Source organism: Pelodiscus sinensis, chromosome 4 (assembly GCF_049634645.1).
Source record: "Pelodiscus sinensis isolate JC-2024 chromosome 4, ASM4963464v1, whole genome shotgun sequence".
Classification (NCBI taxonomy): domain Eukaryota; kingdom Metazoa; phylum Chordata; order Testudines; family Trionychidae; genus Pelodiscus; species Pelodiscus sinensis.
Window position 1 is genome coordinate 123,138,665 of NC_134714.1, and position 20,216 is coordinate 123,158,880.

Genomic DNA, 20,216 nt, shown 5'->3' on the forward strand with positions numbered 1-20,216 from the left:
CAGGACAAGCATACTCCAAATAGACTTGCAGGTGCCATAAGAAATCAACTAGACATGCATGTCCCGACCAGGCACTACTAACAAAGATCTCCTATCAACAGTGTTGGGATGCTCCATCACATATAGTGGAGCAACTTCAGGGACAGCACTCGAAGAACCCAAACTATATAAGGTTCTTTAATTTCATTACTCAAGATAATACATTTGTAGGAGAAAGAAAGAGCCTGAAGCTTGGGCCTGGTCCTTGAACCAAAGTAAGCAAGAGTTATGCTATGAGTAACTGACAGGCTGTGTCAAAAGCAGATGTTTGCCTGCAAGGCAGTGTCCCTTGGCACCAGAAATGATAAAAGCACATGAAGTGTGTAAATACATTCCATCAGTACAGTACATAATACTGAGTACATAATAAAGTAGTTTGAAACCCAGCTGAGTACATAATAAAGTAGTTTGAAACAACTCGAGTGAAAGCATAACAACAGGTAGTGAATGCTTTGGAGGAAAATACAAGGGGAGGTAGCAAATGTATCATTAATGCAGAAGATGATACGTAAGGTGTGTGTCAGATTGTTCATTTGTCTCCATAACTATTGGAGTACCTCAACGTAATTCTTTGACCAACATAGGGGACAATAGTGAAATCCATACTATTGATTAAGCCTTGTCTATTGTCCCAGGTACAAATACATAGGGGGTCAGAGGCCATCTGGCTACTGACAACTATTAATGTACTTTGTTCAACAGTAAACCTGACTCGGTGCCTTTGTACCTTATCTCAGTCTGTGGTCTTTGTAGGCTCTCATGAAGTCTATTATGCTAGCTACCTGTGCAGAGCTGGCACAATATACTGAGGGAACATACAAAATACCTGCAGTCAAATGTTTATCATCACTGATGGAGCAGGAAATCTGTCAGGATGCCACATCAGCGAATCCTGAATTTACTGTATTGCTGTCCTGAATTACTACAATTTTCACCTTCAGTTAGTGTGATAATCCCTAACGGGTATGTAGCGCCACACATTCAGTTTCTTAAGTGAACATTAACTGCAGGGTGATATTTTATGGTGACTTCACCTGATACCTTATATATAAGTAATGTGATCTAGAAAAAAAATAAAAGTCTAACTCCACTGATTCATTTCTTTACAATACCTTTTACATCTCTTTGAAAAATTGTCAACGCCAGTGCAGCACTTCTGATTAACACCTAACTTCGCCTCTGCAAGAGGCGATAGCTATGTCGGCAGGTGAAGCTTTTCCACTTACATAGCACTGTCTGACTCTACACCAGTACTTAGATTGGTATTACTACACTCAGGAGTATGGATTATTCACACTCCTGAGCTACAGAATTATACCAAAGTAATTTTGTAGCGTAGACCAGGGCTAGATTAGCATTCATTAAGAGATTTCAAAATGTCAGCATAACCAAATCAATGTCACATTTACCTTGGAATTACACATTTTAACCTAAATTATAGAAAGTTCATATCAGAAAAAGCTAACTACTGATAGCTAATCTTTTGTTTACTTGATGAAGCTGCCCTTGTGGATAGCAACCAAGAAATTTTACTTACTTTTTTGAGGAAAGGAGACTCAACACCAAGGTATTTGGACACCACATAAAGGCAGAACAGGTGACGGTCAATGCCTGAACCAGTCATGGCAAGGCGATACATGTGCTGGTGTTTAGCAGCAGCAATCCTGAATAGTTTACACCTCTTTTCATTCTAAAGAATAATTTAAAAAACATAAAGGGAAAAAGATGGAAGATGTTTAAATTGGGAAATCAAAATTGTAGTGATTGGTCTCAGCCTGTAGCACTAAGGGTCAAGTACAAGACAAAGTACGCAACGAAAACCAGCTCTCAGGAACAACTACCAACAGCAACGAATGAAGTTTTAAGTGACGTGGGATTAATTTTTTTTTAATTCAAATTTTCTAGTTTTAACATATTTCAAATTCAGGAATTAACATGTGTGTCTATAGTTTCTGGTAGAAAACCATAGTGAAGGGAAATTTAATTCTAGAACTAAGAGAACTCACTGAATCAGGTACAGCAGGAGAGATATGATTACAAGACTAGTTCTATGAAGTTTGCTTCTATTTTGCATCTTATCAAATCAAGCTTCCTGTGGATTATAAATAAAAAAAATCTATTCTTACTCTGTATTTTTATTACTCTGTTTAGACAGCTACGCAAAGCAAGTCTGATCAAACTGATTAAAGAGCTGGGAACTTTACTACACGTTGGACCTCCCCAGTTTGGCACCCTCGGGACCTGATGGGTCCCGGCCAGATGAGGGATTTAACCAGACCAGGGAAGATAATTTCTGCTCTTCCTTGGTCCCCTAGCCATGGCCTCACTGCCAACCTCCCCCCACACTTCTCTCTATTGCTGGCCCCTCAGCACAGGACTCCTGGCCCAGTGTAGCAGCCCTGTTGCTGGGGTGCAGTTGTGCCACCAGATGGCAGCCCTGCTGCTTCCCAGCCTCACCAGGCAGCTCTGCTGGGCAGCAGCAGGGCTGCCAGGCTCTTTGCTGCACCGCTGGGCACCTCACTCCAAGGTTCCTGGCCCTGCCACCAGGCAGCCCCACGGTCGGGCTCCCAGCCCTGCAGAGCAGCCCCACTGCCTCTTAATCCCACTGCACTGCTGCACCACTAGGAGGCAGCAGGGCTGCTAGTTGCGCTATCGGGCAGCCCTGCTGCCATGTTCTCAGCCCCACCTCCAGGCAACCCCACTGCCTCCTGGTCTCGCCGGGTAATTTTGCTGCTGGGCTCCAGCCCTGCCGGGCAGCCCCACTGCCTCCCACCCCCCACCAAGTGTCACCACCAGGAGGCAGCCCTGCTGCTGGGCTCCATTCCTGCTGCAGGACTCCCAGCCACCAGCCCTTTGTGGGACTCTCTGGTCCTGCAACATCCCTGGCCCAGAAGGACCCTTCTGGGTCAGGGATGTTGCAGGACTAGAGTCCTGGTTAAGACAGATTCAACCTGTACTACTTAGGAGACTGACTGAGAGTGTAGTCAATGGCAATAGAATATTTTAGTTACTAAATAAAACACTCATTTTCTAAATAATCTAGGACAGAATGTGCTTGGCAATTTCATACTGTGAAATAGCTTACTAGGCGTATGAGAATTCGTCACGTCTTCCCTAACCCTTTCCCATCAGAGCATGGTATACCATCTCTTCACATATGTGGTTCCACTCAAGCTCATCTGAAGAAGTGGGTTTTGCCCACATAAGCTCATATTATCATCTATATATATTTGTTAGTCTGTTAGGTGCCACAGGGCTACTTGTTTTGTTTTTAAAGTTACAGACTAACATGCCTACCACTCTTGAGCTTCTATCTCTCTAAGGGTACGTCTACACTAGCCCCCTAGATCGATCTAGGGAGGCTAATGAGGGCGACCGGAATTGCAAATCAAGCCCGGATTTAAATATCCCATGCTTGATTTGCATGTTCCCGGCTGGTCGCCATTTTAGAAATTGACTAGCCCGAAGTAACTGCCCACGTCTACAGGCGACAGTGAAACAGGATTCCGATTTAAAGCCCTAAATCGAATTAGGTGGTATTCCTCCTGCAATGAAGTTTACCATCTAATTCGAATTAGGGGCTTTAAATCGGAAGCCCGTTTCACTGCCACGTGTAGATGCGGGCAGTTACTTTGGGCTAGTCAATTTCTAAAATGGCGACTGGCCAGGAACATGCAAATCAAGCGAGGGATATTTAAATCCTGGAGGTTTGATGGCAATTCCGGTAGCCCTCATTAGCCTCCCTAGATCGATCGAGAGGGCTAGTGTAGACGTATCCTAAGAGTGTTAGTCTATTTCTGTTAGGCATGAGATGCTGGTAGTAGTTCTTGAAATAGTAACAACATCCAACAGAAGCTGCCACTGGGGAACTGGGGGAAGAGAGGCAAAGAGACGGACAGAAGAGTAAGTGTAGCTGGAAAGTATCACACGGTACTGAAGGAGAAAGAATACAAAGAAAAGAAGTCACAGAGATCAGGACAAACAGGGGAGGAAAAAAACAAGAGACAGAAATACAGAAAGGAAAAAAGTATTCTACTAGAAACAGCATTCTGTCAGAGGCTGAAACACTGCCTTCAGAAAAGGTCATTCAGGACTTGGAGAAATCATAAGTGATTGAGATGATTGAATCATCTAATCTACTGTAATTTAAAAAACCTTAGCCATAACTTTTACTTTTAAAATATTTGGCCAAATAGACAGGACATTATCACAGCACTTTCTGAAATAAGCCCAAACCCAGATTTTCAAAACTGAGCACCTCTAGCAATATTATTACATATGTTGCACACCCATTTTCCAGTGATTTTTAGCATGGCATTCAGTAAGTTCATAAGGGGAAAAGCATTTTTCACACTGCATAATCAAACACAATTGTAACAAATTAGGTTTGAGTTCTAGGCTTAATTTTCAGTATTGCTAACACTCCAACTGAAGTCAGTGGGAGCTATGGATGATGAGCAAATCTGAAAATCAGGCAAGTTTTTTCCACGCTCCAAGCCAACAGCCATTTCGTGAAACGTGACATATAATACTTTACACAATCAGTCTGAGAGCACAAAGTAAGAAATCATAGGGCAAGATAAACATTTCACCTGTGAATTTTTGTTTAAATCTACATATGATGAAGTTGCAAAGATGGTATTTAACACCATGTGAACTGGATTCACTTGGTGATGTCTCAAAGGTGTCTTCAGTAATATGCCTACTTGTAGTTGTAAACCCAAAGAGTGACAATTTCAACTGATGTAATTCAGCGCCTGTACATAAAGCGTCCTCACTTCGACCTTTCACATTGTTGGAGCAGAATGTGGGCAATTATTGCGTAAAATGAACATGTTTTCTGTTCTCTTAATACAGTATGTTCACAAAACATTGACCTGCACTACACAGCTGTAAAACAGGACTTTACCCTACCAACTGTGCAGTAGCAGAACTATCTGCTTCACTTAAAGAAGCATTCACAGTCAAGAAAACTTGTACTTACTTAGAATGTATTGAATTTACCTTTCATCTGTTTAGATTTTCCCATGACATTTATTTATTAAACATCTGGATATAGATATAAAAAAACCCCACATACAACCTTCCTTCTACAAGCTTTTACCCAAAGCCGAGTTCTCTTGCTTAGTACCATGGTGAGGTTATAACTACATTTGTGACTTTGCAAATAATTGCAATAAACTAGTAAAAATGCTGAGGTGTAAGGAAAGAATCTTTTAGACTAAATAGTTTATATTTCTCCAGCATCTTAAACACGCAGGGCTCTTTATGGTTTTATTTTCTTGTACTATGGTCGTTTAGAAATGGTGACTAATAACTTTATGGCAAACTACGTTCAAGTAAATAGAAAGACCAAAATCCAGCTCCATATTCTGTAACAGAACTGTTTATGACCACTACAGGAAAAAGGATGAATGTCACTTCTGATTTTAACCGATACATTCTGGACAAGTAAAATTAAACCACAAAATGTTAACACATTCAAACCTTTCAAGAAAAGAAAGTTCTACAAAAACTTTCTTTAAAATAACCAGAAGCAGTCACTATTCATAACCGCTATTTATTATGATCTTAGAGTGGAGATGAATAGAAGCTGCATAATCTAATATATAAAGGAGAATGTTTGTGCTCTAATAACTTGGACACTATAAGACCAACCACAACCAAACTTTCCATGGGATAACCTTTCCTCCAGGAGAAAGTTTTAAGATACTTTTAGATCCAATCGGGCTGATCTCAACCTGTAAAAATAAAAAATAACCTGCTGCACTGCGCTGCAGGGACAGCCCCACCCACCCTAGGTCATGTGCCCACTGCCTGCGGCCCCAAAGTGCCATCTGGGACTCACCCCGCCCCCATGTGCACAACAGCTCGGGCATCCGGCTTGCCTCCCATGGCTACGGTTACTAGGTAATCTTAAAAAAAAAAAAAAAAAAAAAACCACCCACATCCACCCACAACACCGGCCACACTTGATTGCGGGAGCGGTGGGAGGGGAAAGACGGGAAGGGGAGGAACTGGCCAAGAGAGGAGCAAGGCTGGCCGGGAGAAAGGCAGGGGCCTGGAAGCAGGACTGGTTGGGGGAGGGGGCAGCGGGGCTGGCCAAGGGAGATCAGGAGGAAGAGAACCAGCCAGCAGGAAGTAGGGCTGGCGGAGTGGGGAGGAGGAGCGAATCGGCTGGCGGGGAGCGGGACCGAGCAACGCTGGGTAACTCCAGCTAGTTCATGATAAAAACCAGGGGAAGAGCCACACCACAGTTTAATAGTTTCTTCTAAATGTATTTTAGCTAGATAGATTTTATTGGTAATATATCACAGTTTTATTGGTATTATTGCAGGATGCCAAACAGAAATGTTTGTGTTCCCTTGTCAGCATTCACACTATTACAACCACTATCAAATATTTATTCCTTAAAATAAAACATAAGCATAGCTGGCACAGTACTTTGCAGAAAATTACCTTGCAATAGCATTCATTTGCTTTACTTTTTCTTCTTTGAAGGAGAAACTTTTTTTTCTTAAAAATGGCAAGAGATTTATATTTGTGAATATGAGTTGCAAAGAAAAGGATTACTTTCTGTTTTTTAGTTACTGAAGTTCTCATTTGATATTAACAATTCTGAAATCCTTCTGCAATGATGGGGAAGTACAGATTATAATCACTACCCTTGCATTTAAGCCTTGCCTGCACTAAAAATGCTTTGCTGCTGCAGCTATACAGGCAGAGTCCCTTAATGCATATGACAATAGAAGGAGTTTTTCCCGTTGGCATAGTAATACCACATCTGCAAAACTTAGCTATGCTGTCAGGAGCACTCTATCAGCACAGTTGCTGGAGGTTTTACTAGCATAGCTATGTCAGATAGAGGGTCTGGTTTTTTTTCCCCAACCTCTAGCTAACATATCTAGGCATACAAAACTTTGCAGCATAGATCTGAACTTTTATATTTATTCTTCATTCAAGAAAAATATTAAAGATATACTAGTTCCTAAGCATTTAAAACCTATTATGGGATTTATTCATATGGCTAATACTATTTCTGGGTTGGTAAGCAATGTAGTAAATGCATCTAATGTACTATCACAGGAAGTCTGAGTTTTATTACCAGATATCTATATATGTTCACAAAATTGATGAGAATTTATCATGAACTGCTGCAATGAACTTACACTTTGGGTTGGGTCTTCCATGGCTTGAACAAAATTGCATGATTCAATAGTACACGAGCGCACTGTTTCTGTCCTTCCTTCTCTGAACAGGCGGGTCATAGAGGCTTCATATGTTAAACAAAATTTTCCCATGTCCTTGAAAAATGAGGGAGAAAAAAGATTAAAAAGTCTACTTAGACTTAACCTGGTATTATCAAGCAGCAGTTCAAGATAAGCATACAGAAACTGATAAAAAGCAACACAATAAATTAAACTAACCAAGCTAAAGTGTGAATACATGCGCATTCATCCAAAACTTTAAACAGTCTGTATCCTAAAGTCTATGAAAAAAAATGGCTCAACAAATATTTCCAAAATTTCTGATAAAAACTAAAAAAGCCTCAACAAAAATCTATCCGACCCCATTTTTCTCTTCACAATCCTCTATAGTTTGATAAGATCTGAGCCAAAGCCGATTTGACTAGTAAATGAAAAGGTTCTTACATATTACTTGGGCATGTTACATCCCATGCACCACTTTTAAAATTTACCTAGGAAGTTACACACTAAGAAGTAATACACATCAGCAGCCTTTCAAGGTTAAATTTCAAGTTAGGACAGGTGTGCAAGCCAGTTGCTCCTTCTACGAAGGCAGCAAGTGACAACAGCATGAACTGATGTTCCAGGTGATTGCCTGGCAAGGGACATTCATGGATACGTTCAAAATTCAAGATGAGAAAACTGGCTGCAGTAGTGTGAAAGTCTAAATTTCTATGATCATATTAAAAAAAAAGTTTCACCTACAAAAGCATCGGAAAAATTAAGCACAAATACCTTACACTGAGAAAATCTACCAAGCTAAGTCAATTGCAAGAATGGGGATTCTGATGCAGAGATTCATTTAAAAGCGCACTAATGATAGAGGGAAAGAAAGGGAAAGAGAAAGAAATCACAGTTCAACTATCTATGAATGCTATTGGAGTAACCAAGCATATATGATTAAAAAATATTACAAAGTAAATCTGCATGATTCAGGATAACAGATGTTACATATGAAAAAATATCTATTAATGAAATCCATTTCCTTTGTCTAAGTGCAGGACATCTGTAAATAGATCACTAAAACGCAACAAACAATCTCTGCATGTCATAGAAATGATCTTTGGAATAATGAATTTGCAGCTAGCTGATCATTTAGGGCCTAATCCAATTCCCACTGAAATCAAAGGGAGTGTGTTTCTTCTGAGTTTAGTGGAAGTTGGATTAAAGCCTATTATAACCATTTCATGACATTCTGTACATAACCAGATGCTTTTGGTTCTTACCCGATAGTGAGCCAGCTGAAGGGAAAGTTGCACAAAGGCATCAGGGCTTATTTTGGCTTTCTTGATTAATCCTTTGCCAAAATTATCAAAGGGAAAAGAGAAGAAGTCGACATCATTTGCTAGAGTTTTCGCAGTGCACAGGGACCTCTCTATCACTTCTTGGCACTAAAAATATCAACACTTTTTTTAATACATAACACAAAATGGCACTGTTTCTTTAAGAAAATGTTAAAAATAAGATCGTTCATACACTTTATGTATAGCTAAATAATATATTCATCCTCAGCTTAAATAGCTACAAATATCTGACCAGAAAGCTATTTAAATTCCCATATGCTGAAAAATGGAAAAAACAGAGGTCAAGATGCTTCTAGGAGATAGCAAAATTGTTCAGATTTTCATATTCTGAGATATTTTCCAAGTCACTAAAGCTTAAATAGTATTATATGATATGTACAGATCCACATGAAATGAATGAATGCTTCTGTGTCTTCCATGTTGCTATACTCGCTTAACATCTCCATCATCCACCATCTTGGCATGACTTAAAATTTAAATCTAGACTGGCTTTATGAAGTACATGTTGAACCTCTCTAATCCGGTGCTCTTAGGACCGGACAAGTGCTGAACCAGAGAATTTGCCAAACCATGGGAGGTCAATATTGTCTAGCATTGCCAGCACTTGCACTGTTTACTGGGCTGTTAGAAGACATTTAAGGGTAAATTAGAGCTAAATCACAGCACAGAACACTGCAAGCCAAGACTGGGGGCTGTAAAACTTTATGGAACCACAGGAAACTTGGCAACACCTATCATAAGTGGACATTCAGCTAACTAAAATCATGCTGGACCATGGCTTTTGCCAGACCAGAGAGTGTCAAATTAGAGAGGTTCATGTAGTGGTCTGCCCAGGACTCAGGCAAGCTTTGACCTTGATTGCATGTCCTTAAGACAGAATTCTGAGTAAAAGCCAGCCCTTATTACAGCTGGCCTCAACCTAACGAAGGTCTCATACAAAATACGGGAAAGGAAAGAAGGGAAAATGCTCCATTTTCTGCAGCCACCGCCACTAATCTGACTTACATTCACAGTCTTCTGTATTAGCAAGTAATTAGAAATGCAAAGTTAGTATATGATACTTTGCTAAAATACACATTATAAGTGGACAATTTCTTCTATTACATAGCAAACAAATTTCTGGAGCATAATTTGAAATAGTGAAATCTTAGGGTTGCTACAGTGCTGTTAAATCTTGAAAATTATAGATGGCCATTTTTCAGTGCTGGCATTCACAAATTAGCAAGTGTAGCTTAGTTAAGTTTTTACTGGTAATTTGGTCAGAAAACTGAACAGTTTTGAGGGAAAGCCTTTAATAAAAAAAACTCTCAATTTAAGCAAAATGTAAACCTAAATGTTATGGCTTGTCTTATCCCAAGGCTGCTCAAGTGAAACACATAACTGAACCTCAGAAAAGGCTCAAATAAATTGAAGTATAGTGGGGTAAGTTATCTTCACCATAAGGTAACTACTGACAAACAGAAGTAAAATGAACTCAATAACTTATTGGTGATTTTGCACTCACTTCTTCAGGGATGTCCCATTGTAGTCTGGTGGGGAATAGAATATTTTGATTGATGTCTCCTGTGCAATGACCATCCTCTGTATATCCCAATTGAAGGCATTCGGAAGACATAACATTCTGCAGAGAACAAGACATAACGGAGCTATATATATTATACAAAAGAGCTGCAGGTTATAGCTTTCATTTTGGAGTTAGGCTAACAATTCCGTTTTTAATCTACAGAAATATTAATTACTCTAGATTCAGAACACAAAACTGTATCTGCAGATATATGTTCCGTAATGCACTGAACATTCCATTTCTCTCTCTAGTATTTAGAGCAGGAACACAGCTTTGGTGAAGGAATTTTCTTAAAGTGCCACCACAATGGATTTATTTGTTTTAAATCAGAACCTTGAATTAACCAAAGCAGAGACTGCGCTATTTGGATATTAGCCAGATTCTAGACAAGAGGTACCTCTTGATTTATAAAATAAAGGATAGTAAAAATATCTAAATAATAAAAACATGAATGCAGCCTCTTCTGTGCTTTTGTGTTTATTGCAAGCACTTTTTATACACTGCTAATGGTCATGGCAAAAATATTTTATTTCTTAAATGAACAGAAACAGTTTTACTGTAAAAATGGGAGTTCCACAGTATTTTACCACAAATGCAATAATATGTGAGACCATAAATCTGTATAAGTCTACTGTGCTGCTGCTCCTGAAACTAGAGTAGAAAAGAAAGTGACTGTCCCACTGATGTCTACATACTCTTCAACGTGACTTCCAGTTGATACTTAAATCTGCTTAACAGTGGTAGCACACCCAGAGTACAGAGCAAAGCATCTTTATAGCAAACCTGTTATTCCATGCATACTTTAAACCTCTTGCTCATCACTGTGCTACTCCATTTGACAGACAAACCATGCCAACCCCCTGGTACACAACTGATATTTAAATTAATGATTAGATTCTACTATATCTTTAGGTATAATCAGCTAGCAGTAGTTAATCCTTCAGAAAATTATACCAAATTCAATTTAATCTTGACTTCCTAGCAAGAAATAAATGCCATACCCTAAAAACAACTAGATAAAGGAAAAGAGATAAAAACCAAAATAGTCAGTGTTTCTCTAAAATAATAATAATACTATTATATTATTATTATTATTCTAAAATCTAAAATGGCAGGAATATCTGTTGGAGATATCTTCCTGTAGACCCACCAAATTAGATGTTTCCATTTGGCTAAGTAATATTTTCTAGCGGAGTCCTTTCTGCTACTATTGAGAATAGTTCACATGGTTTTAGAATAGGAATGTTCTAGGTTTGATGCCATCCAAATACCAAGTTGAGAGATGAAGTGCATCTGGATTTGGATATTTGACTGCCACTCTCCTTAGTATCTCACACATGCATGTCTTTCACATTCACCTCCCAACACATACTTATCTTGTTAGTTTTTTATACTTCTTTCAAAGTGTGTTATTTTAGTTCTCTCTCTTATGCTTAAATTTAATTCTTTGAGTAATGCAATAGCACCTGGTGGAGATACGTGTTTCTCTAAGGCAGCAGAGGCAGTGCTGGAAATCATTGCTGACCAAGAAAGAGTGAAGGCAGGAAACAGTTTTGAAGCCTGATGCTGTCTGCATAATCTAATTTCTGTAGCAGGACAGAGTGGTTCGCCAGGAGGGATGGAAGGAAATCTAAACAAGCTAATAAAATTATAAACACTATCACTGATAAGAATTCTGAATTATTTCCAGGTTTGAAGTCTTTGAAAACAGGAGACCCTCCAAACACTGGGAGCTTCTGACAGAGTCTGTGTGGCAGTATGAAGGATCTGGAAAGGCAATAGGTTTATCCTGTCCCTTGTACTCTTGGGGTAGAGCATAAGAGCAGAGGTAAAGGCACAGGTGTAAAGCAACAGACATTACTTGCAAGAATTTTCTGGTCTTAGGTACATTAAGCCACAGTGGAATACACAAATGGAACAGCACTATAAACAGAGGCAGTGACCATTCAGTTTTCTGTTTGAATGTTTATCACATGAAATACTATGAACTCTTACAACTTTCTTAGTAAGTGTAACTTTAAACAAACTTCAGCCTCATTGTTCACAAGACCAAAGTAACTAAGATGAGATAACCCCTTTTGTTACCTTACTTTGTTAGGTATATAAACACTCACCTCCCAAAGGTGTCCAACAATAGGAGCATCTGCCCAAGAATGTTCCGCATTCAGGCCCATTTTGCCATTCTTGAATACGACAAGAGTGAATGTTTTGTCAAACCACCTAAAAAAAAATTGGGAATTTTTTTTTGGATATTTAAAACTTTCCAAAGTGACATCTGGTTGAATCTCTCTTATTCAGACACCCTAGCACACACAATTTTGGGTGACAAATAGAAAACAAAAGATTTAAAAACACATGCTACAGAAATAGCCAGCCTATAAATTTACTGGGTCAAATGTAGTAGAGGCAAAAATATAGGCACAACTCAAACTCTATCAAAGTGAAATAAAATTAAACAGATTAATGCCTTCTGTGAATGTTGCCAATCAAATGTATCTGATAGTATGAGGATGTGATTTTACAACTGTGTATTATGCTTTGTATTAAAAACTATGTAAAATAAAAATAAAGACTCTTAAGCATTTTACTTTTGTTTGAAAATTCAAAGATTGAAAACCTACACATTTTCAAAACAATAAGTACATTTTGAACAAAAAGGAAATCTGGAATTTTAAAGTTTTCTTGGCGACCAAGCCACCACTACAAATTTGAATGCTTCTTGTACTTGTGAACTTTGGCATGGCTATGACACTATAACTGGTTATGAATTATGAAATGCAAAACACATACATACGATGTTTAAAAAACATGGGGAAAAGTGACTGATCTAAGTAGCAGATTAAACAAAATCACCACACTGGTAAAATAATAAAATTATGACTTGGTTGCCAAACGACCAAAACATACAAGACTATACAGTGCAATTTATAGGATACATGTAAAATTAACCACCATCCTAAGTTACACATGAACCAGTATTCTCTTCAGTAAATTAACATGACTAAGTGGCACTGTTCCCACCTATCACGGCTGTACCTGTCATAACAATTGCCATGAAGCAGAGACTTTGCATATGCATCCATTGAAGTCACTGGATCCTCTTCCCTGTATCCCTGCTCAGTTTCATCCAAAGTCACAAAGAAAGCTGCTTTTTCCACAGCATCCAAGGACTGCTTGTTCTTCCCATGGCCAAAATAGGCCTGACGAGCCTTAGCCCAGGGTACTCTGCAGCAAGAATTACAGTTTATGGTCATGTTATGAAAATGTGTCAGTTTTTTAACCACCTTTAAGAGCACAGTGTGAGTCTATAAAGCTATGGTGTCCAATCAGCTCTGAAGTAGTAGCCATTATAGTGGCTACTGCTATAGTGAACTAGCCACACATAACTGGCTAAATAGCCACATTGTTAAAGCTAACTAGCCACACTCAACTGGCCAAATAGCCACATGTGGCTAGTGGCTAGCATGTTGGACACCACAGCTATAAAGCAATCTTATATTGTAAGAGAGCTAAATGTTCTTCAGATTTCACCTTGTGCCTAATGAATCTGTACTAGCAGTGACACGTGAGGACATCACTACAGATATTATTGAATCAGAGTCATGGGACTGTCAAAGGCCAACTCCAAGTAGTACACAGGCAGGAAAGTTGGTTTTCCGGAATTAAACATAACTCTGGTATACAAAATGCACACTATACACCATGCACTCTTAGAGCCTAACAAAACACAACTTCTTGATGCACATCTATGGAAAGACACAAACACACACACACACACTAGAAATTAGATTTAAAAGGTCACAAAAACACTGTAGGTGCTCAAATACTATGACAAAGGAGATGAGTGTAATAACCTGGAGAGATTAAGGATGTTAAATTGCAGTTATCTGGCTAATCGTGTAGTCGATACAATTTGTGCTGCCTTCAGAGCTAGGTAAAAGGAAAGTGGTGGTTGTAATGTTAACTACGGATGTGAACAGGTAACCAGTTAACTGGTGACTAGGTGATGCTTACCAGTAAGTAACCTGTTAACCAGTACTCCAGCCCTGCAGGGCTGGCTGGCAGGAATAGCAGCCCCACGGGGCCAGGAGTGGGCTGCTCCAGGTAGGCTAGAGTGGTCCCAAGCCCCCAGGATCTTGCTTACTGGGTTAACCAGTTAAACCTAACATTTAAGCAGTTAAATGGCATTTTACATAACTAATTTTGACCATGTGGCCCAGCTCTGAGGGCAGCACAGAAGTAAAGGTTACAATATCATACAACCGGTCCCCAAGTTATGAACGGGTTACGGACCAAATACTTGGCCATAACTCTAAATATTCGTAAGTGGGACCCCATTGAGTTACATTGCAACTGCGCTGTTTGTAAGCACGGGTCGCGTTTGTATCTCGGGGACCACCTTTACGACTGCTTAATGGGAGGTTTGGTCATAAATGCGAACGGTCGTAAATCGACCATTTGTAACTTGGGGACCGGCTGTACTCACGTGGCCCTTGCTTCTATACTGCTGCTTTCAGAGCCGGGTGGCCAGACAGTGGTGGCTGATGACTAAGCGCCCAGCTCTGTAGGCACCAGTACAGAAATAAGGTGACAATACCATCCTTCCTTCTGCATAGCTGCTGGCAGCAGCATTGCCTTCAGAGCTAGTTAGGTAGAGAGTAGTATCTGCCTGCCAGGAATCTAGCTCTGAAGGCAGAATTACTGCCAAAAGCAGTGCAGAAGGCAAGATGGCATGGCATGATATTGCCACCCTTACTTCTGCACTGCTACCTGCAATACCATACCATGCCATGCCATCCTTGCTACTGCACAGATGCTGGCAGACACTGCTCTCCAGCTATCCAGCTCTGAAGGCAATGCTGCTGCAAGCAGCTGCACAGAAGCAGGGGTACCAATACCACAACTCCTATGCAATAAACTTGCAACGTCCCACAGAATTCCTTGTTGGGTAAGGGCCCCTACAATTACAACACCATGACATTTCAGATTTAAACATGGTAAATCATGAAATTTACCATTTTAAAATTCTGTGACTGTGAAATTGACCAAAATGGACCATGAAAGTTAGTAGAGCCCTAATTATGTCTGAGATTTTAGCTAACAAAGATAGTATCTGATGTCTGAGTGCAAAAATTGTAACCCCTTTCTCTTGTATGCAGGTGGCTAGATTTTTGGAGTCAAATAAGTAAATCTGTGTAAGAGGGTGTATAATTTAATATTAATTTATTATAAGACTGCATGTAATGCCGACAGAACTGAACTGAACCTGGGACCTCTGGAACTTAGTTCATGAGCCACTACTGCTTGAGCTAAAAACCATCTGACTTTCAACTAAGGCTGTAGTGCAGAGGAAACCTCTAGAGAAAATTCTCTAAAATAAAGAATCATCAATCTTTCAGGCATATGTTTTCCAAGCCTACCAGAAACAAGAGGACAAACTGATCTTTGGTGTAAGGCTACTGACTTCAGCGAAGTTATAACATGAATAAGTTCAGTCCAGTCAATCAAATTCTTTCTCAATTAGACATTCTTAAATTTGGTTGGAGTAACTCCAAAGTCAAAGGGATATTTTAGATTTATACTCGTATAATCAGCAGAATCTGACAGTCCTGGTTTTAAGATTTTCTTTCTTTCTATCTATCTAATTAAATATGCTAATGTCACATCAAAACAGATTTATATAAAAGTTCATAAGCTATCAAATATTGCTCAATTAAACAATTACTGATTCATACTGGAATAAATTGCCCAGGGAGGTTGTGGAATCCCCATCTCTGGAGATATTTAAGAGTAGGTTAGATAAATGTCTATCAGGGATGGTCTAGACAGTATTTGGTCCTGCCAGGAGGGCAGGGAACTGGACTCAATGAACTCTCGAGATCCCTTCCAGTCCTAGTATTCTATGATTCACTTTTATTTCATAATTAAAGCAATATTCTCAAACTTCAAATAGGTAGAAGGTGACTGGTCACTGCTACGTTACTTTAAGTAAAACCAGAAAAGGTTCAACAGTTGTTTCACATTACAGTGATTGACAAGAGCACAGATTGGGAATAATTAACCACAGACAATAAGGTTCAGAGATGGCACTGGGCCCAGCACCTTTAAATAACTGTCTTCAAATATTAGCAAAGTTACAGATTACAAAAAATCATACCTATCTCCTGCAGTAAGAGCTGCTAACTTCTCTTCTCCAGGCTGAGGTTGTGAACTGTCATCCAGAATTCTTTGCATCTGCTGTTCAATTTCCCGAGCTTTCAATAGTCTACCATCGTGATAGAGACAGACTTTGAAATAACGGCCCTTATGATACACAACAATGTGTCTGCTGTCCTTTATGTGCTGGATAGTGTCTAAAAATCAGAATCAAAGATTTGAAAGCAACCTTAAGGTCACGTGATGTTAGGATGGAAACAATCTGATACCAAAAATTTAACTTTAAAGGGCATATGTTTACCATAAAATACCATTATATCTAAACTTACTTATTTATAAAATGTTAAATCAAATGAAGTGTTGATTTGTAACATTGGCAATTCATTACATTATCTGAAAGTTAGCATGAAAATACTGCTATACAAAATACAGAAGCAAAATGCTAAATTTTATAATTTCTTATATACATATAGCAAACACTTTCTAGCTTGGGTGCCAATGTTAAAAAACCAAGGGCATAGCTACACTATTGAAGGGATATCGATCTAGGGTACACTACTTCAGCTACATGAATAATGTAGCTGAAATTAACGTACTTAGATCTATTTACCATGGAGTCTTCACTGTGGTGGGGCAAGAGGAGACACTCTCCCATTGACTTCCCTTTCGCTTCTCATTCTGGTGGAGTACCAGAGTCGACAGGAGAGCAATCAGTGGCCGATTTATCATGTCTATACTAGACATGATAGATCAACCCCTGATGGTCTAGTTGTGTCCTGTTGGTCTAGTCTGTTGTGAAGACATGCCCTAAGAAAGTGATCTGCATTCCAGTTCTGTGATGTGGCCAAAAAGTCAGTGCAGAAAGGGTGGGTATAAAAGTTGTTGCAACTAGCTGGCGCCAGCCACAAGCGTAGCCTCGGGCCTGACCTAAATTTGCCTGTGGCCCATCTATTCTGGCAGCTGGGAATATCTGGAGTACAGCAATGCTACATTTACATCCCTCAGATGGGGGCTATGACTTAAGGGTGGTGATTTAAGGAACGCTCTCACACTCAGGAATTCAACCTTACCATTGGGGTTTCTTATCTGGCTACAATTCACTAGTTTTATGGCCCCTTTGTGCGCCTATGCAAAGGGACTGCACTTCTTGACTGAGGATCAGGACCCTGATTTTCCAGAGATTCCATTACCCCCAGCTTCTATTACTTTAATAAGAACTACAGGTGCTCCACACTTCTCATGATCAGATCATTTATTTAGGTGCCCAAATATAGATTTAGGTGTCTAACAATGAAGAAAGAGATTAGGATATTACATATATAACTTTCCATAAACATTTGTTCTATTACTAGTAGAAAAAAATTATTTCTGTGTATCTGTAAATGTTTGAAGAAAATTGCAAGAGTTTCCTATGGAGAAGGGATAGGCTGGCTAGATGATCTCACAGGCCTTTTCTACCTCTGAAGTCTAATATAAACAGTTCTTCATTGTCATAATATATTATGTTTAGTTGTAATAAAAAATTGTAAAATAACTGTTTAATGGATACTGTACAGAGATAAATGAAAAATAGCTTTAAACATTAATTGCCTATATGTTAAAGCTGTTATAGAAATAATTTAAGATATTATTCTAGTCATTATTGAAAATAGAAATTAATTCCTTCTTCAAGATGCAGGAAAAATGTGATTTCAATAAATACGCAAAATGAGAACAAAGTGAACCCAATACATGCATTAGTAATAGAAAACTGAAGTAAATTATTTTTCAAGAGAAAAAGTGAACACACAAACTGAAAAGAGCCAACAGGACATGAAAATGATTAAGAGAAAGTAATTAGTTATTGTATGAAGATGACAAACTTTTCATATGAAATACTTCAAATCTGCTGCCTGGAGCAGCAGAAACTTTAGGGTACAACAGTAGTGATTTTCAATTGTACATTACAGTTGTAATGCAATATAAATTTGCCATAACTCTGCAAAACTCGATGCAAAAAAGTATATGAACTAGTTACACAAAGCGTTCCTACACTTTCAGTTTTGAGAATTCTCTCTCTCCAGTGCATCTCAAGTAATTATAGTACATAATGCTGAACTTGTCAAAAAGAGCCTATTCCTCCCAAGCCTCTTTGCCCAGGCCACTCTCAGTCAAGTGAGAGGAGTACAAAGAGGTGGGGGAGAGCAGTGCTCATTTTGGGGCCAGATGTATCCCAGGAGCAGACAAAAAGAGCAGTCTCTGTAGCCCCTTGGACCTTTTGCATGCTTTTTGCCTTTTTCCTTCCTTCTATGCCTTAATCAGGGACACTTTGGCCCCAAATGAGAACTACTGGTGTGATACGTAATTCCATTGGTTTGGAGAAAATTCAACTAAGCCTTCGCTGTTCTAACTGAGAATACCTGATGATTTAAATACTCTTGACAAATTGCTCTATAGAGGAGAAGTGGCCTGTTTTTGTTAGGATTTTGGTTTTAAGCTTCTAAATTAAAATGCTTCTAAATTCGGGGGGGGGTTGTTTTGTTTTGTCCTGAAGATAAGTGGTTTTATTCTGCAGTAATTTATTACCTTGTGTTTGTGACACCACAATCCACCACTACAGAAGTTTCTAGCACACTCACTGTTGGGACTTCACTGCAGGATTAAGAGTAGCAGAATATGGGCTGCATGATATAATTTTAAGAAATGACAAGAAGCATTATTTTTAAAAAATGCCAAGGATGTGTTCTTTTTCAACAATTTGTAATTGCTGTTGGAAGATCAGATTAACAACTTTAGCAGCGCAACTCAAGACACTTTAGGGGATAAAAACATAGCTGTAGTTTCCAAGCCTACTTAATCAATGGTTTCTCAGATCATCAAGGGTACCAACTGCAAGTGTGGTTTTTGTGATCTCATCATATAAATAATAGTGCCTTACTACCTAGACATCTCCTTTTCTCTCTCAAGATTGCAACTACAGTAACTCCTTACTTAACATCTTCCTGATTAGCATTGTTCTACTGTTATGTCCATGTTCCATTAGAGAACATGCTCATTTAAAGTTTTCAATGCTTCTTTATAAATGTTGTTGCTCTGTGCACTGCTTGCAGGATTCTCTAGAAAACCAGTGACTTTATATGGTAGAATTACACAACCTGTAAGTGGGGGTAGGTGAGGAAGAGTGGCAGCATCCCCTTCCTAATATCTGGCTACTGCTGCAGCACTCAGCTCTTACTCAGCATTCAGGAGGCTGGAGAGAAAGAGTGGAGGAAGGAGAATGCAATGTGTTCTGGAAAGGAAGTGGAGCAGGAATGGGAAGAAGCAGACTTGGAGTGGAACAGGGACAAGGTTTGAGTACTCCCCTGAAAACTCAGCAGCGGAGTCTGTCTTTGGGGCCGTGTCCAGACTCAGGGGTTTTTTCGGGAAAAGTAGCCTTTTCCCGAAAAAACTTCCCCTGTGTCCAGATTCAAGCCGCATTCTTTCGAAATTATTTCGAAAGAACGCGGCTTTTCTTTCGATGGCAGTAAACCTCATTTCACGAGGAAGAAGGCGTTCTTCAATGTAAAGAGGCCGTCTTCGAAAGAGAGCATCCAGACTCGCTGGGTGCTCTCTTTCGAAAAAGCGGATTTCTCTTTCGAAAGATCCGCCTGCAGTCTAGACGCGATCTTTCGAAAGAGGCTCTTTCGAAAGATGCTTTAGAAAGAGCCTCTTTCGAAAGAAGCCTGCAGTCTAGACATAGCCTGTGAGAGGAAGCTCTTGCTGCGGCTCAAGGCACTTTTTAGTCTCGTCTGCCTCATTGTCTGCAGTGGGCTGTGTCTGTGTGGGGTAAGACTGGGCAACTCTCAGCTGTAAACACAAAATACCCACCTGACTCTACCCTGCAGTAATTCAGAGCCGCCCTCCACAGGATAGTGCTTGCCACCAGTC

At 39.4% G+C, this 20,216-nt stretch overlaps 1 protein-coding gene across 2 annotated transcripts in view; it reads right to left on the reverse strand.

Annotated features, from left to right (window-relative positions):
* The window catches only part of CPT1A (carnitine palmitoyltransferase 1A), a 78,763-nt gene that overhangs the window by 15,195 nt on the left and 43,352 nt on the right, over positions 1–20,216 (reverse strand). For both annotated transcript variants that reach the window (XM_075928332.1, XM_006131643.2), the window contains 7 exons: positions 16,312–16,507; positions 13,191–13,379; positions 12,269–12,374; positions 10,095–10,211; positions 8,513–8,677; positions 7,209–7,343; positions 1,577–1,729 (listed from right to left, as the gene is read on the reverse strand). In XM_075928332.1, the coding sequence (XP_075784447.1) occupies positions 1,577–1,729; positions 7,209–7,343; positions 8,513–8,677; positions 10,095–10,211; positions 12,269–12,374; positions 13,191–13,379; positions 16,312–16,507 (1,061 nt within the window). The remainder of the gene's footprint in view (positions 1–1,576; positions 1,730–7,208; positions 7,344–8,512; positions 8,678–10,094; positions 10,212–12,268; positions 12,375–13,190; positions 13,380–16,311; positions 16,508–20,216) is intronic.